This window comes from Panicum hallii, chromosome 9 (assembly GCF_002211085.1).
Source record: "Panicum hallii strain FIL2 chromosome 9, PHallii_v3.1, whole genome shotgun sequence".
Lineage (NCBI taxonomy): Eukaryota > Viridiplantae > Streptophyta > Magnoliopsida > Poales > Poaceae > Panicum > Panicum hallii.
The window spans coordinates 11,376,108-11,395,802 of NC_038050.1; the positions used below are offsets into that span (position 1 = coordinate 11,376,108).

The 19,695-nt window shown below is 47.3% G+C and overlaps 1 protein-coding gene across 1 annotated transcript; it reads left to right on the plus strand.

The window, feature by feature from the left end:
* The first annotated feature begins 3,755 nt into the window (after positions 1-3,755).
* LOC112873511 (protein DETOXIFICATION 40-like) lies at positions 3,756-19,091 on the plus strand. The gene is made up of 7 exons (XM_025936472.1): positions 3,756-4,218; positions 5,341-5,936; positions 6,044-6,296; positions 6,583-6,586; positions 17,709-17,866; positions 17,955-18,041; positions 19,020-19,091. Exons 1-7 carry the CDS (start codon positions 3,949-3,951, stop codon positions 19,089-19,091), a joined length of 1,440 nt encoding a protein of 479 aa, XP_025792257.1. The 5' UTR covers positions 3,756-3,948.
* The last annotated feature ends 604 nt before the right edge of the window (positions 19,092-19,695 follow it).

Genomic DNA, 19,695 nt, shown 5'->3' on the forward strand with positions numbered 1-19,695 from the left:
TTGTGTGAATGTTGTGAAGCAAGTTTAATTTTTGTTAAGTAACTATGCACTAAAAAATTTGATTCAAATACTATATTTAAAATGATGAATTTAAAATATTTTTCTTAATTTTTTGGCAGCAAACCCGAGGCACAAAATTCTTGGAATGTTTAAAAATTGCTGTCTTGTTTATTTTACTATGAGCAATCTAGAATAGATTTTTGAGTTCTTGTTATTGCATTGTGTTTGAGGTGGTTTTATATTGCTTCTGTAAATTTTTGGCAATTTTTGAGCTTGGGAAGTTCTAGGTTTTGAATTTTAAAAATGAATCATCGTTTTTTCTTTTCCCCTCCACCCCAAGCCCACCTGTCAGCCCCGACCCCTGCCTCCTCTGTGCTTCCTAGCACGCTCGTTGGCCAGCCTAGGCGGCGGCACCGTCGGCTACTAGTTGGGCCAGCGTGACCGCGGGCAAGCGAGGCCCCGCCTGGCCGCTTGGGTCCCCTCCCCTTGACCCCCGCGCTAGATCTCCTCCCCCAAACTCTAGCCCTCCTCCTCCATTACCGCCGCCATCTTCTTCTTCCTCCTGCCAGCCGCTGCGATTCGCTGCCTCCGGTGAGCCCCACTTCGATCCCTCGCGCCCCCACCTTCTCCTTCCTCTCCTCAATCGATTCCGGTGCTAACCCAGCCTTCTTCCCCGCCATGCAGGGCCCCCGGTGAGCCCCTCCCGCCAGCGCCGCCCCTCCGCCACCGCTCACGGCTCCTAGTGAGCTTCACCCCTGCCTAGACCACTCCATGCGCTCGTCGCCTTGCCGCGCCGCCGCCCGCCGCCCACCGTCACAGGCCGGGCCTGCGCCCGTGCATCGCGCACGGCGCGTTTTGGCCGCGCACCTACCACGGGTCAAGGCCAGTGGCCGGCCTTGACTCAGCTCGGGTCCGTATGGCTTCCTGGGCCCACCTGTTAGCGTTTGGGAGCGCCGGATCCGGCTGCCCCTATCGTTTCCTCGCGTTTTTATGTATTTCATAAAGCTGTCAAATTGTAAAATTCATAGAAAGTTGTGTAGATCTCCAAAAATTGAGAAACTTATTTTGTTGGATTCCTATGTTGCAGATATACTCCCCAAAAATGTTATTTTGCATGTTACTATTCTATAAAATTAGTTATACTTTATCTTTATGAAAGTAATTTAATTGCTTAATAAATAATCTGATGCTCTGAAAATACCAAACTAAATTTTGTTGGACTCCTTGTGAAATGTGTTATCAATAGGTGTAGCTTGTTCTAATGAATTCTACCTGTTTAATAGGATTTTGGATTGATTTCATGTTTGCTACCTGTAAGCTTGCTCATTGCATATCTCTTTGTTGAAAAATGCTAAAATGGCAAAACCATTTCTGTTATCCTTGTTTCATGTCTAGATCCTTTGGTTATTTTCTAAGAATTTTTGGAAGTGATTTTATTATCTTTTAAGATTTAACTTTTTTGAAGTAGCTGATTATTATCGTGCTCATAAATAATTCTACAAAAATGATTTTGCTACAAATCTAAATTCCATGAGTTCCTTTTGATGTTCTCCGTATGCTAGAATTAAATTTTGATTTATGTTTGCTGTATGAATTTATTTTGACCAATCCTGGCTATAGGCCCTTTTGTTTAAGAGCATAGTAAGCAAGATCTTCTCGCTAGCGTTCATGTTACTTGTCTAGTTTATGTATGCCATCCATTTCTCATTTCATGTCATATCATATTTATATCATGGCATCATGCTAATGCATGCATCTCATTCATGCATTATAGCGACCGAAATGCCGGAGAACGAGCACGTTAAGCCCGCCAAGATCGTCGAACCTGAGCCCGGAATTGAGTTTGCTGTTGAGCTGGAAAAAAATCAAGGCAAGCAGCTAAGCATGTTCCTTGACCTGCCTAATTTGATTTAATTTAGTTATCTCACTTGGGTATATGTGGTTACGCTATATGTTTATCTATTGCATCGTTGATCCTACTTTCTTGCATTTACCCTCCTTATTTTATATATCCATATCCTTGTCTCTTGTAGTTAGTAACTAACTAATTGATTAGATGCTTAGCCATGCTTAGAGTTGGTCTATAACTTGTAAGGAAATTTTGGGAATAGAATCACACTACACTCACTTAGCAACTTGGTTACCCTTGTTCACACTTGTCCGGTTTTGGGAATGTTGGAAGGATTGGAACGGTCTAGTTGGAAAAGTGGTCACGTGGTTTGGACGGAATGTACGGACTAGAGAAAGGAGTCTCGGAGGTATAGTCCGCTTGAATCGTTCAAGGACCATCCGTGTAACCTCAATTTTGAGCAACTTAACATACTACCACGTATCCAATCATGATATGGATGAGCCGAATACCTTCTATGATTTAATCATTGACGTACGGTTCTAAATGCATGGCCATAGGGCTTTGTAGAGAGACTTAGAGGTGTCCCTGGTGGACCTAGGTGACTCTCCGTGAAAGTTAGGCGTGATTTTCAACTGTTGAGACTTGTTGGAAAAGGTTGATGCGAGTACCCCCTTACCCAGCGTGATCCGTTGGATGAGCCGCATGGTCCTTGTGTCCTGTGGGTAAAGAAGTACACCCTTGCAAGGCTAAATAATCAATTTGAATTGCCGCACTCTCGGTTATGAGCCTGCCAATATCCAATAAATTCTTCGTAGAAGTATCATTTTTACTTTGTTATGACCATGCCACCTTCTGTTACTTTAATTGTTTAGTAATTTAAGCAACTAAAATTGTGAGTTGGGTTAAGTAAGTTAATTAAATTGCTAGAGAGCTGGATGTTGGATTAGAGAGCTCATGCTTTGCAAACTTACTTAACCCTAAAGCCTGCCTTTATCTTGTTGAGCCCTCATTGTATACTCCTTGGTTATTAAAATTGCGTAAATCTTGCGAGTACCTTTATACTCATGTTGCTTTTAAAACTGAGTTGCAAGTGAGCCGGAAGTTGTGTTTGGCCACTTCTACCCTGCCGATCCTGGTGCGGGGGAGGAGTAGGTCATTGTGGCCTCTGATGGTGTCCTTGAGCAAGACTCCATTAGTTTATCACGTTTTATCAAGTTTATCCGCTGCGCAATGTTTCTTTTGGGATAGTATGTTAAACACTAAATTTTAAATCTCATATCCCTTTTAATGCTATTTATGAGCCTAAGGTTTGTAAGTTGTTGTTGAACCTTTAATTTCATATTTGAAGCCTCCTATGTTGAACTTGTAATGTTTATTTGCCAAACTCTTGAAATGTTTAAAGTTGCTCTTTGTGGTTCATCAGTAGTAATATATGTGATTGTAAACGGTATGTGTGTATGCTTGATCTTGGGCATATGGTGGATCACGTACCGGAATTTATTTTTGGCAAACGACGTGTCGGTTGTTTATGTCGTTAGATATGGGTTAACACGTGGCACGCTCTCGCACGAGTACGTATTAGCTCTCATCTTATTAACAATTATCGACGATTTGGTTAAAATGGTGTTAAATTGAGGTTCTTGCATGCTCACACCGCTAGATCTTGCCGATGGCGCCCAACGGCTGTCCGGATTCAGTTTCCAAGGACTACTTGTCGACAGCAGGCCTATCATTTTCCTCCTCCCGGACAGAGCAACAAGCCGACAACTACACTGGTTCCAACTTCCAACTAGTCACACCACACAGATGTGACAAGATACTGACCTAGGTGGAGACAAAAAAAAAAGTTACAGATCCAAAGACCCATCTGATCAGCATATCCATATAAAAGAAGGAAAACCGAAAAGTCAGTGCTGAACTTCTGATAATATATGCATTGCTGCGTTTGTCCCAGCTGCTAGTACAGAGAGTTGGTAGTATACTTCCCTAGCTAGCTGTTGCTCACTAGCTTTTCACATCTTCATCCTTCTGCGAGTGAGCTCTAGGCCAGTAGCCCAGCAGAGAGGGATACATGGCCGGTGGCGGCGCCGGCGGCCATGGCGGGACGTCGGCCCCATGAGCTGAGCGGCCGGCTGGAGGGCATCCTGGCCGACCGCGAGGCGCCGTGGGCCCGCCGCGCCTCCCGGGCGGCCATGATAGAGCTCCGGCTGCTGGCGCCGATCGCGGCGCCGGCCGTGGCGGTGTACGTGCTCAACAACGTCCTGTCCATCTCGACGCGGATCTTCTCCGGGCACCTCGGCAACCTGGAGCTCGCGGCCTCGTCGCTCGGGAACAACGGCATCCAGGTCTTCGCCTACGGCCTCATGGTACGTTGGCACTTGCTCTCTCTTCTTCACTGCACTGCACACTTGATTTATTTCTGAACGATTCAGCGGTGTAGTTTCTACCCTCTTCTTCCCTTCAATCTGTTTGGGACGGGTGCGTTCGAAATCCCATGAGAGTGAGAGAGAACAAAGCTTGGCGTCCCATGAGAGTGAGAGAGAACAAAGCTTGACTTCCAGAATGAAAACGATGCAACGTTTTGACTTCTTAGAACAAAACAAATGACTGCTCAATCGAGACATGCATCTACCAACATGCTGGCCCACATCCATTATTATATTAGCGTAGTGTATATGAAGATACAACGACGCATCAATTTGAGGTATGGGTCCCATTTATATTCGCAAAGGAAATGGAAAAGGGTGATGTGCTAGGTGATCAAAGTTTTTGGATTGATGTGAGTGTTGTAAATAAGTGGCAAATGCAAAAAAAGATTAAAATGGCTCGGTCACACACATTAAGGTATGTTTCGGAAGAAAACAATAGAGTAGATGAGACATCCCTTACTATCAAATAATGTGGCATTGTTTCCAAATTATGTTTTCCTTTAGCTTCGTTATAAGTCAAACTTCTGTAATTTTGACCGAGTTTATAGGGAAAAAATATTAGCATGTACAATAGGTTCATTGAATCCATTTTGTAAAATATATCTTGATAGTGTATTTAATATTTATTTAGTATTGTAGATGTTATTATATTTTTTATAAGTCTGGTTAAAGTTAGATAAACTTTACTTAGATAAAGCGTAAGTGAGGTGTGACTTTGAACGGAGTGGTAGCTCATTGCTCAATAACCTTTTTGTCAACATCGGCCATTCAGACTCCAGTGGGCTCCTTTGAGCTTTCACCTCATTCGATATGTTCTGACGAAAGGGAAGCTGTCGGCCCGTCCTGACTCGGCCCAGTTCCAATACCGGCCCAACCCGCTGGCCCACCATCAATGTGCTTGGCCAACTCGAAGATACTGGACTGGGTGAAGGAATTAGAATATGACTGAAGAAATATTGCACACTTACAACCTTGTGAAACTATTCGATACTAGGCGTGCCTTCAGATTTTCCATGAAAATAAAGCATCGCTGAGACCATTCGAAACACAACCGTGCAGCTGGGCATGGCGCTGTGCGGGCAGGCCTACGGCGCGCACCGGTACGAGACGCTGGGCGTCTACATGCAGCGCTCCTTCGTCCCGCTCGCCGCCGTCTACGCCTTCTCCCGCCCGATCTTCGTCCTCCTCGGCGAGTCCCCGGAGATCGCCGCCGCGGCCGCCGTCTTCGTCCTCGGCCTCATCCCGCAGATCTTCGCCTACGCGGCCAACTTCCCCATCCAGAAGTTCCTGCAGGCGCAGAGCATCGTGGCGCCCAGCGCCTACATCTCCGCGGCGGCGCTCGCCGCGCACCTGGCCCTCAGCTACCTCGCCGTGTACCGGCTCGGCATGGGCCTCCTGGGCGCCTCGCTCGTGCTCAGCCTCAGCTGGTGGCTCATCGTCGCCGCGCAGTTCGCGTACATCGTCACCAGCGAGCGGTGCCGCCGGACGTGGACGGGGCTCTCGTGCAGGGCATTCTCGGGCCTGCCGGAGTTCCTGAAGCTGTCGACGGCGTCCGCCGTGATGCTGTGCCTCGAGACCTGGTACTTCCAGATCCTCATGCTCATCGCCGGCCTCCTCGCCAACCCCCAGCTCGCCCTCGATTCTCTGACAGTCTGGTAATCATATAGTTTATCGATAAAAAACAAGGTGATGTCTTTGGAAGTTTGGATTGCTTGAACACATGGAATAATAATCTCAATTTCTTTCGTTTTCTTGGACACAGTATGACGCTCGCCGGGTGGGTGTTCATGATCTCCATCGGGCTCAACGCCGCCACGAGCGTGCGCGTCGGGAACGAGCTCGGCGCGGGGCACCCGCGGGCGGCGGCGTTCTCGCTGGTGGTGGTGACGGCGCTGTCGTTCGTGATCACGGCGGCCATGGCGGCGGTGTTCCTCGCCTTCCGCGGCCGCATCAGCTACATCTTCACGGAGGGGGAGGCGGTGGCCCGCGCCGTCTCCGACCTCTGCCCGCTCCTCGCCGCCACCACTACGCCAAAACAGCAAGATGTGAGATGCAAGCAATCTGAGACAAGCTTCTAAGGGCACGTCTCAGATCACAGAAAGAGAGACGCGCTAAAAATGCGGGCGCGACGCTGCGTGGGGTGGGGGAGGGTAAGAGACAAATGCGAGACGGGCCGTGGGAGGGCACGTCTCCGATCATTTTGAGATGTGAGATGCGCCTTAACGTGGCTCGTCTCGCATTTATTTCCACCTCAATGCGCCGTGGGAGGGTTTGAAAGTAATGCGAGATGAGCCTAGTAAGGCACGTCTCTCATAGTAATACGAGACGAGCCTTAGTAAGGCGTGTCTCGCATTGATCCAGGGCCCCCAAAAGGGGGGGCGCGGTGGGGCGCGTCTGTAGCGTACAATACAATTACATATTACATTACGTACATGGAATCAATCCCTTGAAACCGAACGAACATTACATTACATTATCTCAAATACGAATAATCTCACAGTACATTACAATGTCTAGCTAAATCCAGCAATTATTATTACATTAATTATTACATAGATATTAAATCAGGCAATGGCGCTGGCTTAGGAGCGCTAGCAGCTTGGCGAGCTGAATCATCGTCCTGCCCCCTGTAAGCGTTGTTGTGACCCGAGTTACAGCAGTTTAGGTGACGTTGGTGGAACAGTCGCTGCAGGGGAGGCAGCCGCCGAAGCAGCTAAACAGTTTTGACCAGCTCGGAAATTTCATCCTGGACCAGCTCGTGTTTCGTGGGTTTCGTGAGACAATAGAAATCGATAGAGTACTACCACTAAAGCAAACAAAGAGAAGCTTCCTCCGTGCGTTTGCTGATGCAGATTCAGGCAGAATGCGACGATTCCAACAAATACCGGCAACAATGGGGGATGTTGGTGGTGAAGGGCGTTGTGGTCCCCGTGTCGCAGATCTGCGGCTGGTGGTGGAGAAGCCCGGGGATGTTGGTGGTGAAGGGAGCTGTGGTCCCCGTGTCGCAGATCTGCGGCTGGTGGTGGAGAAGCCCGCTGGAGGAGGCGCCGCAGATCTGCCGGTGGCGACCGCCGTGATCTCCGAAGCGGTGCACTCCGGGAGCGCGGCGGTCTCGGAGGATGCGCCGAGGAGGGTGATGCCGAGCGCCGCGGTCTCCGCCACGCTGGGGAGGGGGATTTTGGTGGTGGCGAGCTCCTCGGTCTCCGGGACGCTGGGGAGGGGGATTTCAGCCGTGCTCATCTCGTTCAGCAGTACATCTCGCGACTATATTTCTTTCGTTAAATAGACGGGACGCGTCTCGCTTTACAAATGGAAGACGAGCCACTGGACGGCGCGTCTCAGATCATGCGGATGGGAGACGCGCCACTGGATGGCGCCTCTCAGATCATGCGGATGGGAGACGAGCCACTGGATGGCGCGTCTCAGATCATGCGGATGGGAGACGCACCACTGGATGGCGCGTCTCAGATCGCGTCTTGCATTTGTTCCCACCTCAGACAAGACCCGCCTAGGGGTCTGGAGGTCCGAACAAGCTGTCCGAACTTGCAGTCTGATACTTTGGTGGTGCGGCTGGGTGGATCTGGGGAAAGTGGTGCTGGCGGATGTGCGGCTGGGTGGATCTGCCGCGGTGGGCGGTGGAGATCTCGTGGGGAGCGTGTCGCGGCGGGCGGCTGGAGCACGATCGAGCCTCTTCTTGCTGTCGTGTGTCGCGAGGGCAGTGGCAAGGTACCTCCGACATGATATCGATTATTTTGGGCCAATAAAATTTAGCGCAACTCTAGATCTAAATGACCGTCGTACTTGATATTTTTTCTAGCACATGATATCATGTTATTTGCCATCTAACAATATTTGAACTTAAACACTAGTTGTGCAGGGCCTCAAACTATCAGAATCCTAACGTTTTGATTTCATATTCTATATAGATGTCGTATCGGCGTTGGATGTATGGTCCACGCCTTTGCAAGGAGTTTATGGATGGTGTTCAAGCATTCATTAAGAACGCGAAGAAAGATATGGTGGACAATGGTATACAATATCTTTATGGCCCATGCAAAAATTGCCAAAATGAGAAGCGATATCTTCAAGAGCACGTGTTGAAATCACACTTGATCAAATGTGGATTCATGGAGGATTATCGATGTTAGAATAAACACGGTGAAGAAGGACTTAATGAAGCAGAGAGTAGGGATTCCTATGTGGAGAGGGAGGTCCATAGCGTTATCGAAGAAGAGGACGATGATGTGGACGAGGCGGATATACTAGGGTTGAGCAATGCCGACATCATGGAACAGGTACTAATCAAACCTGGCCCCATAATAAATCTTACAATTAGTATAATAAGGTCATGCTAATATGACTTTTCATGTCTGGCTTGACAGGTTGATAACATAGAGGAGATGGTTTGCAATGCTGACAGACACGGCGACAATGAGTTCAAAGGAGGCGAATTCGGAAAGTACAAGAGGATGATCGAAGACTCTAAGAAACCTTTCTATCCTGGTTGTGGATTGAAATACTCAAGGCTATTTGCAATGGTGAAGCTTTTCCAGTTGAAAGCAATCCACGGATGGAGTGATGGCAGTTATCCACGGATGGAGTGATGGCAGTTTCAAGGAGTTGTTAGCACTCCTTAAGGACATGCTTCCACAAGGCAACACCGTCCCTGAGACCGTTTATGAGGCCAAACAGATTATCTGCCCGTTGGGATTGGAGGTGGAAAAGATCCATGCGTGCAAGAATGATTGCATTCTCTATCGTGGCTCGAATTATCAGGACCTTGAGAAGTGCCCTGTTTGTGGACTCGATCGATTCAACCGTAGAAAAGATGGTGGTGATGATGAGGACTGCAATAGAACAAAGGGCGGACCTAAAAATGTGTTTTGGTACTTTCCAATTGTTCCACGATTGGTGCGCTGGTTTGCAAACAAAAAGGAGTCAGAATTGTTGCGATGGCACAAGGAGAAGCATAAGGTGGACGGGTTGATAAGACATCCTGCTGATGCCACACAATGGCGGAACATAGATTTGCGATATCCTAAATTTGCGGAAGATCCGAGGAATATTAGGATTGCAATGAGCACAGATGGCATGAACCCATTCATGAACAAATAGCACACATAGCACCTGGCCAATTGTTCTGACGATATACAACCTTCCGCCTTGGTTGTGTAACAAACGGAAGTACATTATGCTGTCGGGCTTGATACCGGGGCCACATCAACTTGGGAATGACATCGACACTTATTTCAGTCCTTTGGTTGACGATCTGAAGTTGCTGTGGTGTAAAGGAGTGGAGGTCTGGGATGAGTACAAGCGTGAGTACTTTCAGCTTCGAGCCATTTTGTTCACGACTATCAGTGACTCTCCAGCGGCACGGAACTTGTCCGGACAGAGCAAGAAAGTAGGTTGCGGGTGCCCACATTGTTTGAGAGAGACAGACTCTGAGTACTTGAGTGAGTCAAAAAAAAAGTGTAAATGGGACATAGACGCTACCTTGGAATGAAACACCCATTCCGGAACATGTGTGATCACTTCAACGGTAAGGCCGAGAAGAGGCGTCCTCCCCTGTATTTATCAGGTCATGATGTCTATGAAATGGTTAAGAATGTCCATGTTGTCCTCGGTAAGCAGAAAGGAGAGAAGAAAGGCAAGAAGGGCAAGAAGGTCGTTGTTGAAGAAGATGACATGTGGAAGAAGCAGTCGATTTTCTGGGAGCTACCGTATTGGAAGGACTTAGACGTCCGTCACTCTATTGATGTGATGCACGTGGAGAAGCATGTCTGTGAGAGCCTTCTCGGCACATTGCTTAACATGGATGGAAAAACGAAAGATCACGCACATGCACGAGCTGATCTGAAGAAAATGAAAATTAGAGAAGAGTTGTGGCTCAATGATGACTCCGTTAAAGGAATGGAGCTGCCCACATCATGCATCACCCTTTCAAAGAATGAGAAGAAGGAGTTTTGCGAGTTCTTGAAAAGTGTGAAAGTTCCAACTGGCTACTCAACCAACGTCTCAAAGCTTGTATCAATGCCTGATCTAAAGCTATCTCCCGGCATAAAGTCTCATGATTACCATGTATTGCTGACGCAGATGATTGCCGTAGGAATTCGGAATATCCTACCGGTTAATGTTCAGGAGGCTATTATGAACCTTTGCTTTTTCTTTAATGCAATTGGTCAAAAGGTTCTGAGTGAAGAAGATCTTGAGTCATTGGAAAAGAAGCACTATGAAACTTTGTGCGTTCTTGAGATGTACTTTCCACCTGCCTTTTTCGATATCAGTCTTCATTTCACGGGCCATCTTATCAAGGAGATAAAGCTACTTGGTCCTGTGTTCCTTCACCAGATGTATGCGTACGAGAGATTCAACGGCATCTTAAAGTCACTAGTAAGAAATCGAGCTTTCCCCGAGGGCAGCATGGTACAAGGATATTGTACAGAGGAAGCTATTGAGTGGGCCCTAAACTACGCTGACCCGAGTAACCCGGTTGGTGTTCCCAAGTCTCATCATGAGGGGAGGCTCACAGGCACGGGGACGATCGGGAAGAAGGCTATAATTCCAGATCGAGATTTATTTCATAGGGCTCATTTCCACGTGTTGCAACAAATGGACATTGTGTCTGAGTACTTTGATGAGCACAAGGAGCTATTGCTTAGAGAGAATCCTCTACACAGTGAATCATGGTTAGCAAAGGAACACATGAACAAATTCTGTGGTTGGCTCCGGAATCGAATTTCACGATCAGATACTCCTATAAGTGAACAACTCAAAATTTTGGCTCTTGGTCCTATATTCACCGTTATGACATAACAAGGATATGACATAAATGGATACACGTTCTACACCAAACAACAAGATAAGAAAAGCATGTATCAGAATAGTGGTGTATGTGTTGATGCTTACGATGTTAACGGAGAGGACAAAACTGCGTACTATGGTCAAATACAAGAGATATGGGAGCTTGACTTTCACGGTTTTAAAATTGCTCTTTTCCGTTGCAATTGGGTTGATGCAAATAGAGGTGTACAAAAAGACAAGTACGGGTTTGTTAGTGTCGATCTTAGCCATCACGGATACAAGACGGACCCTTTCGTCCTCGCACAACATGTGGCTCAAGTGTTCTATGTTTCTGACACAACAAACAAAAGACTCAAGGTGGTTATACCTGGAAAACGGCGAATCGTCGGTGTTGAAAATGCGGTCGAGGAGGAAGAGTTTGATCAGTTTGATGAGATACCTCCTTTCGCCACCTCAATGATCAAGCCAAGAATACCATCGGCCAACGAAACTCCCTACTTGCGCAACGACCATAAAGAAAAAGTCAAGAATTTCAAAAAACCAAGGGAACAACGGAAAGTAGCAAAATAATTGGGCACACAATGTATATTAATTGTTCCTTTGTCAAGTATGGGAATTGTGTGACTTTAATTGTTCCTTTGTGAAATATGGTAATTGTGTGACTTTAATTAGGCCTTTGTGAGATATGATAATGTGTGAATATTTGTGAAGTACGAATTCATATTTGTGAGATATGAATATGTGTGAATTTTCAGTTCCAGAACTGAACCATTCAGTTCTGGAACTGAACAAATACAGGCAACCATGAAAGGCGAGACGCGCGTTACCTACGGCGCGTCGCTCATATAACACGCGCGACGAGCCGTAGGTAACGCGCGTCGCGCATTCCCTATGGCAGGGGCATGCAAAACCTAGAGGGTCCGGGCGGAACCCAGGGACCCTGTGGTCCATGATGTAAAAAACACTTGTGCCTAAAGAGAGAAAACATAAAAAAGTTACCCCCGGTTGGGGTCCGGGGCCACCGGGCTCAACCCGCAGGGTACCACGAACAGATTGAACGGGTTCGACCCGCAGGGAGCCCACGGGCCTAGACCCACACCGCCAGCATGGGCAAAGAGAGGAAACAGCGGCTCAAAGGTACATGTATCGTAATTTCGAAACGGCAAGGACCGCCCAAGCTTATAAGCTGGACGCACTCGCCTTGCGTTGGTGAGGTGGGACAAAATCCCCTCCCCACGCGTGCCTGATCAGGCAACCAGCTCGGGGGCATCAAAGGCGAGACGCGCGTTACCTACGGCGCGTCGCGCATATCACAATGCGCGACGAGCCGTAGGTAACGCGGGTCGCGCATGGTACCACGAACAGATTGAACGGGTTTGACCCACAGGGAGCCCTCGGGGCCCAGACCCACACCAATGCGCGACGCGCCGTAGGTAACGCGCGTCGCGCCTTCCCCATGGCAGGGGCATATCTGTAATTATTTTTCCTATTCTAAGGGGGTCCGGGCAAAACCTAGAGGGTCCGGGCGGAACCCAGGGACCCTGAGGTCCATGATGTAAAAAACACTTGTGCCTAAAGAGAGAAAACAAAAAAAGTTACCCCCGGTTGGGGTCCGGGGCCACCGGGCTCAACCCGCAGGGTACCACGAACAGATTGAATGGGTTCGACCCGCAGGGAGCCCTCGGGCCCTAGACCCACACCGCCAGCATGGGCAAAGAGAGGAAACAGCGGCTCAAAGATACATGTATCGTAATTTCAAAACGGCAAGGACCGCCCAAGCTTATAAGCTGGACGCACTCGCCTTGCGTTGGCAAGGTGGGACAAAATCCCCTCCCCACGCGCGCCTGATCCGGCAACCAGCTCGGGGGCATCAAAGGCGAGATGCGCGTTACCTACGGTGCGTCGCGCATATCACAATGCGCGACGAGCCGTAGGTAACGCGGGTCGCGCATGGAGATGCGCGACGCGCCTTAGGCACGGGAGCACGTCGCGCATTTAGAACGCGCCCCTCGGCCTTCTTGGGACTTAGGTCAAATTTTCAAATCGTTCACACCCGTTCTCTGCTCCCCGCCGCCGCCGTCCTCTCGCGCCGCCCGTCGTCCTTGAGCCACACCTTCACTCCCTCGCGGCCGTCGTTCTTGAGCCACACCGTCACTCCCTCGCGGCTGTCGTCCCTGGCCCCGCAGCGCCGCTCCGCGCTATCGGCGCCCCCCGGGCCCGAGCTCCCGTCCCCGCGAGTGCCGCCGCCGTCGAGCCTTCCCCGAGCCGTCGTGCCGTCGTCCCCGGCCCCGCGGCGCCGCCCCAAGCCACCGCAGCGTCGTCCACTGCCGCCGTAGGTGAGCTTTCCCCCTTTCTAATTAGTCAGTGTTCATACCCTGTATATGGATGTATGAGGCAAGAAACATCTTCCATGGACACACATAATATGTTTTGCTACACAGAATTCAAAACAAATCAAATTATCAAGCGCAAAAAGAGACCAACCTAGCCAAATTAAAAAAAAGAGCGGTTAATGACCAAAGATTAAGTCATATATTTCAAAAAATGGAGATTACTTTGCGAGAATATGTATCACTAAAGCATTAAGCATGTCTAGGCCTAGGTATGGGATTCATGCGGTTACTCTATGGTTGTATCTGATTCAGAGCGGTTACTCTATGGTTGTATCTGATTTTTTTTCTTTCTCGTGTAGCACAATGTCCACTGGTCCGGACAGTGTGTAGCAACCTACAGATGACAGAGCATCATCAGGACGGCCGGCACGATCACAGTCAGGAGCTAGCACGTCTGGTGCTGGCAGAAAGAAAAGGTCACAGACAACGTGGCCATCAGATGTGAAAAGTTGTGGCCGGGTCAATTCTGAGGCAGCACCCGAAGACCCGTCAATCTTGGTGAGATTAGGACGGCTTTGTGGCCTCACTGCCCGGCAAAGGGTGCCACTCACTTTGGAACATTTCGATGACTTGTCTTGGAACGACAAAAAGAGAATCTTCGAAAACAATATTCAACCCTATGTTGAATATCCGATAGAGTTGCACGATAAGGCTACGAAGCATGCTATGAAGATCATCTATAAAGCCTGGAGGAGCTACAAGAACAAGTAAAGTGTTGTCACTTACTATTGTCATTTACTAATATTTTTTCATTATTTATTGTCACTTATGCAGATTTATTAATTTGTCGTGCAGGCTTATAAAGTGTTGGAAGAAGAAAGAGAACCCTTTTGACAAGTATGCGGACTTGACCAAAGAAGCCTGGGACGAGCTTGTTCAAAAGTGGAATACTCCCGAGTTCCAACAATCAAGTGAGTATTTTCGGGGTCTCCGAGCGCGGAACGAGCTTGACCACCACCTTGGCTCAGCGGGATATGCTGGAAAGCAACGCAAGTGGAGCAGGAGGATGAGATGCTGGCAGCGAGGGGCATTGAGAATCCCTATGAATCATTTGAGGGACGGCTGGCACCATTTATGCGTGCTAGGTCAAAGCTCACGGAGGATGGCAATATCAATTTCTACAGCACGAGCGCTGAGGAAGTTGCTCAAAGGGCTTTGATGGAGAGCAGCCAAGGTTCAAATGAAGGAGTGAGGGAGTTTGATGCGCTCACCAGGGCTTTGGGAACCCGTGAGCAACGGGGTCGTGTCCGTGGTGTTTCCAGTCAGTTGACCTGGAAGGAGGGGTTCCCTTAACACAAAGGCAGATACCGGAAGCGGACTCGAGACTCCTCATCAAAGGTTGAGATAGATGAGATCAAAAAGCAGGTGAAGATGGAGATGTTTGGAGAGCTAAAGACCATCTTCGAGTCTCAGGGATTGTCATTCCCTGATTTGCCGGGGAGTACGATGAGTGAAGAGAGAAGGGACAGCTTCGCTTCTACTGCAGCGGGTGCTTCTCATAGTAGAGGGACAGAGAGGGCAATTGTGCCTACATCAGTGGAGCCGGATACGATAGATGGCTTGGCTCGTCCGACCCGATGCAGTCTTCTCGTGCAGCTGGTCGGAGATTCATCTCGATTGGAGGTCGGGAAAGGGCTTGTGTATCCCGGTATGTCCCAGCTTGAAGGTGTCCAGGTCAGTGCATTGGTCTTTGCCTCTCTTTTCTTTTCTCCTATTTCTTTTTGTTTTTTTTCTTTTGGTATGTACAACTTGCTTGAGATTTAAAGGCTTTGTTGTTGTTGTTGTTGTTGTTGCAGGTCAGGGCTGATTGTGCTGTGGTCAAGATTGACTTACTGCATGAGTTTGCTAAGAATATCAAGCTGGATGTGCCACCAGATGACACGACCACCACTTTGCGGGATGCAGTTGCGAGAAGGGTTCAGTGGCGGAGAGCTGGTATTCATATTGATCCAGCAGATGCAGATTTAGTACCGACCACTGAACCTCAGCCATAGAGTCCTGTAGTGCCACCGACGTTTTCTGAGCCATGGCCACAGCTGCCGGATACATGAGAAGCGTTACCGGATCCGCATCCTCCTGTCCCTACTCAGCCTCAGATTACCCCCCCTCCACCTGTTCCGACAGAGCCAGCTACCGCTCCCAAGAAGCCAAGAAAGGCTAATCCTGTGAGGAAGAAGCAGAGTAGGCCGATGGCGACGAAGCGGAAGATCTCAGAGGGTAAGAAAAAGGTAGAGTGGATAAAACACCCGGTTACAAGCGCTTACACTTCTGAGAATCCAAAGTACAGGGTTGGAAAGTCCTTGCTTAGTGTCCCTGAGCTTCGGAGAGCAGGTCAATATTGTGTGGACCTGCACAACTACTACATGCGCAATGTCAATCGAGCCCAGGAAATCATGGTGTCATACGAAGAGCGGCACTTTCTGCAGCTTGAGGGCAGTCGTAACATCTTTATTGTTGCCTGGAGTAATTTGTTCGACCTTTTCAACCTCGACGCTTTGAATCTTTCTCTCATTCGGTGCTTTGCATTGTAAGTCGATTAAGACTTGTTTCCATTTCAATGCATTTGATATACGTTCAACAATTTAAGCCGTTTCTATTTCAATTCATATGGATCGTGTAGGCACATGCAACAAGAGACAAGGCGTCGAACCGGAAAGAAGTGTGGGTACCCACAGATGATGACGGTGACAGTAATGAATTCATATAGAGATTGCTTGGTCAGGTACGCACATGCAACAGTTAAACTTGTTTTCATTTCAACTTGTAGCCACATGTAGTCACTTGTTTCCATTTAACACATGTAACCGCTTGTTTCCATTTCAACTTGGTTAGATACATGGTGAAGTGCATGCGAGTACATGCTGACAAGGAGCACATTGTGGTGCCGTACAACCCAGGCAACCATTGGGTTACACTCATCATCAATGTCAGGAGCAAGTAAGTCTTCTACCTTGACTCGAGCATTCCATCAGATGAGTCGGGCGCGCCTCAGATACGTGATTATTCTCTAGTCATCTCAATCCTTGACGAGTAAGTTTGTTGTTTGCTTTAGTTTTTTATCATTTGCCCATTTCAGAAGCATTTGTAATATAACATCCGGATGTCTATGTTTAGGTCTCTTGACAGGCATCTTAGGGCCGAAGAAGGATACAAAGAGCAACGTCAAGTTGCGTTTACACATCACACCGCGTGGACGGTAACTACTATAACTAAATCGCTTTACTATTATGATGTTTTCTTGGTTCTAAGTGTCGCAAAATGCTAATTTCTATCTATCTTTGACATGTAGTGCACACGGCAACCCTCGGGTAACTCATGTGGGTTCTATGTTTGCCACAACATGCTTCTAGTTGCAGAGAAACCGGATTTTACGGTAAGAATTCTCACGTGTTCTAATTAAAAAATATCTGTCTTCATCTTGTATTCTAACTGCTTGTAATTATATTTCGAAGGACGAAGATGATTATTTCAATCAAACGACGCTTGGTAACGTGCAGGATATCCGAGAGAGGCTAGCGGGGTTCCTCACGATGGAGGTGATCAGGCCAAAGGGGGAGTTCCATTTATCATAGCACGGCAGGCGACATTGAGCTAGATTGAGAGACTTGCTTTACATGTACTCTATTGTTCTTATCGATCATTGTTGTTTTGAGTTAGGTTGAGCCTTGTTTTGAGTTTTGGACGAGGCTAATTGATTGTACATGTGTTATATAATAGTACCTTTGCTTGTGTGTATCGCACTGTGTGAATTGTATGGATGCGTGCGATGGTTGCGGTGAATTCTGTGAATTGAAATCTTTTGCAGGTATTTGATTGCAGCTGCCCAATCCTGGCTAGTTCCAGGATGCAGCTGGGGAAAAAAGGCCCCTGTTGGGGGTAGACTAATGCAAGACGCGCCTCGCTTAGGGCGCGACTCTCATTCGGCTCCCAGGGGCGCCTGTGTGAAGCCAAGGCGAGACGCGCCGTAAGTGAAGCGCATCTCTCATCTGTGACTAATGCGAGACCCGCCTAGCCTAGAGCGCGTCTCGCATTTGGCACCCAGAGGCGTCTGTGTGAAGCCAAGGCGAGACGCGCCGTAAGAGAGGCGCGTCTTGCATTTTGGTAATCTGAGACGCGTGTGAGGCGCGTCTCATATTACTTTTTAATCTGTGACGCGGTAATGCGGGACGCGACCCCTGCGCGTCTAGCATTTTGCCTAGAGCGTAACTCAGATTAGGACTTCTGGCGCAGTGACGCTGGTCCTCTCGGGCGCCCAGCCCGTCCTCTCGGGCGTCGCCGTCGGCTGCGGGTGGCAGAAGCTCGTCGCATACATTAACGTCGGGTGCTACTACTTCGTCGGCATCCCTCTCGGCGAGCTCCTCGGCTTCAAGTTCCATCTCGGGGCAAAGGCACTCCATTTTATTTTCTAGCCTTACATGGTTGATGTCAAAAAATTGTTAAATGAGCAAAATTTTTACCTGTTTCCGATCCTGACAGGGAATTTGGACGGGGATGCTCGGTGGCACCTGCATGCAGACGGTTATCCTGTTCTGGACCACATTCAGGACAGGCTGGAACAAAGAGGTACGTATAATGGGCCAAGAAACGGTGATCCTATATTTCTTGGATGAGGGCAATACACAGGGTTGATACCGATATTAATTTATCTTTTTAATTCACATCTCAGATCAACGATCAGTAATGATCAACAAAAATAGAACCGGATGGTACCGTCTAATACCTTCCAACCACCGTAACAAGTATCTTAAAGTATACCTTGCTTTGGAAACAATATGCAAAATCTAAACTTAATTAGGCGGTCAATATGAAAAGGCGGATCCTTTTAGAAGATCATGATGTATTTTTACACCCACAATTTGGAGAAATAAGGATAACATAAGGATCTGAAACATGAGCGCCTCTGCAATAACCCAAGTTGCACCCTACTGATCAAGTGATCGTAGACCTTATTAAAAAAGGAAGTATTTAATGGGAACTAAGGGAAAAAAAGGTTTTAAAACAGGAAAGAGCAGAGAGAAATTTGGGATACACGTTAAAACTAAAACAGAGTGATTTTAAAAGCAATTCTTTATGCGGAACAATTTTAAAAGCAAATTGGGTGAACGTGAAGCACAAGCATGAATATAGAAGCAAACTTACTATATAAAAAATATTGCAACAAAGGATAAGTTTGCAAGCAACATCCACAGCAATCAAATAGAGTGCGGTGAGGCTTCATAGACAAGGCAAAGACCAAAACGTAGAGTGATAATGTCAATGAGACGGAAGGAGAGGTGACTAAAGAGCAAAAACAATTAGGCCTGTCATTTGAACACACTAGTAGGCACGCAAGAAAACAAAGGACTATCTAACAATTAACAAATATAAGATGCATGACTTACGTAAGCGATGTTAAAAATCTTTTTCACAGTATATCAAATGGTTGGGACAGAGTTTATGTTCTGATATTTTCAGGATAATTTGTGTAAGTTTCGGTAAAGAGAACAAATTTATTTTGTAGCGTACAAGTTTCTCCTGTTCATCTTGTGTGTTTGTGCGCAGGTCGAAGAAGCCAGGAAGAGACTGAACCTGTGGGAGGACAAGAAGCAACCTCTCTTGGTTCCCACGGATTGACTCACCAGAGAATCATATCGCCTCTCATTTGCATGGAACTTTATAGTCCCAGTCCTGTTTGTTTCATATTCTGGCCAACTTTGAAAGCTAGATTCTAAATTCTCGATTTTATGAGTCATCTGACTTTTGAAGTTCGAACCTTCAAAATCGGCTAAAAGCTGAAACAAACGAAGCCATAATCCGTATTGTAGTGTTGTCAATTGATTGATTCGGGAGTCCACAGACTAAGTATGAGTGCAGTATACCAAACTATTAAATATTTTAAACCAAACAAATGGGTTAGACGACCTAGAGTTTCCTTACAAGGAAGGTCAAAATAAAAGGAATTAGAACCAATCACTACAGTGCGCTTATTTCCTACAAACATTAATTATCCTCATGCATCAACTAAAAACGTAGATAAAATTATCCTAAAAATGAAATAAGTAGAGAAAATTTTCAAACGTTAACATCAAATTTCAGGATCATGCATTATTCCGGCTAAAGATGCAGGGGTCCTCTTTTTAGTTTAATGGAAGCGGAGAGAATCCTTACCTGAATATAAAAATGATGTGGGGGTGAAGGTATTAAATATCCTATCTGAACAAACGTGGATCCGCTAGCT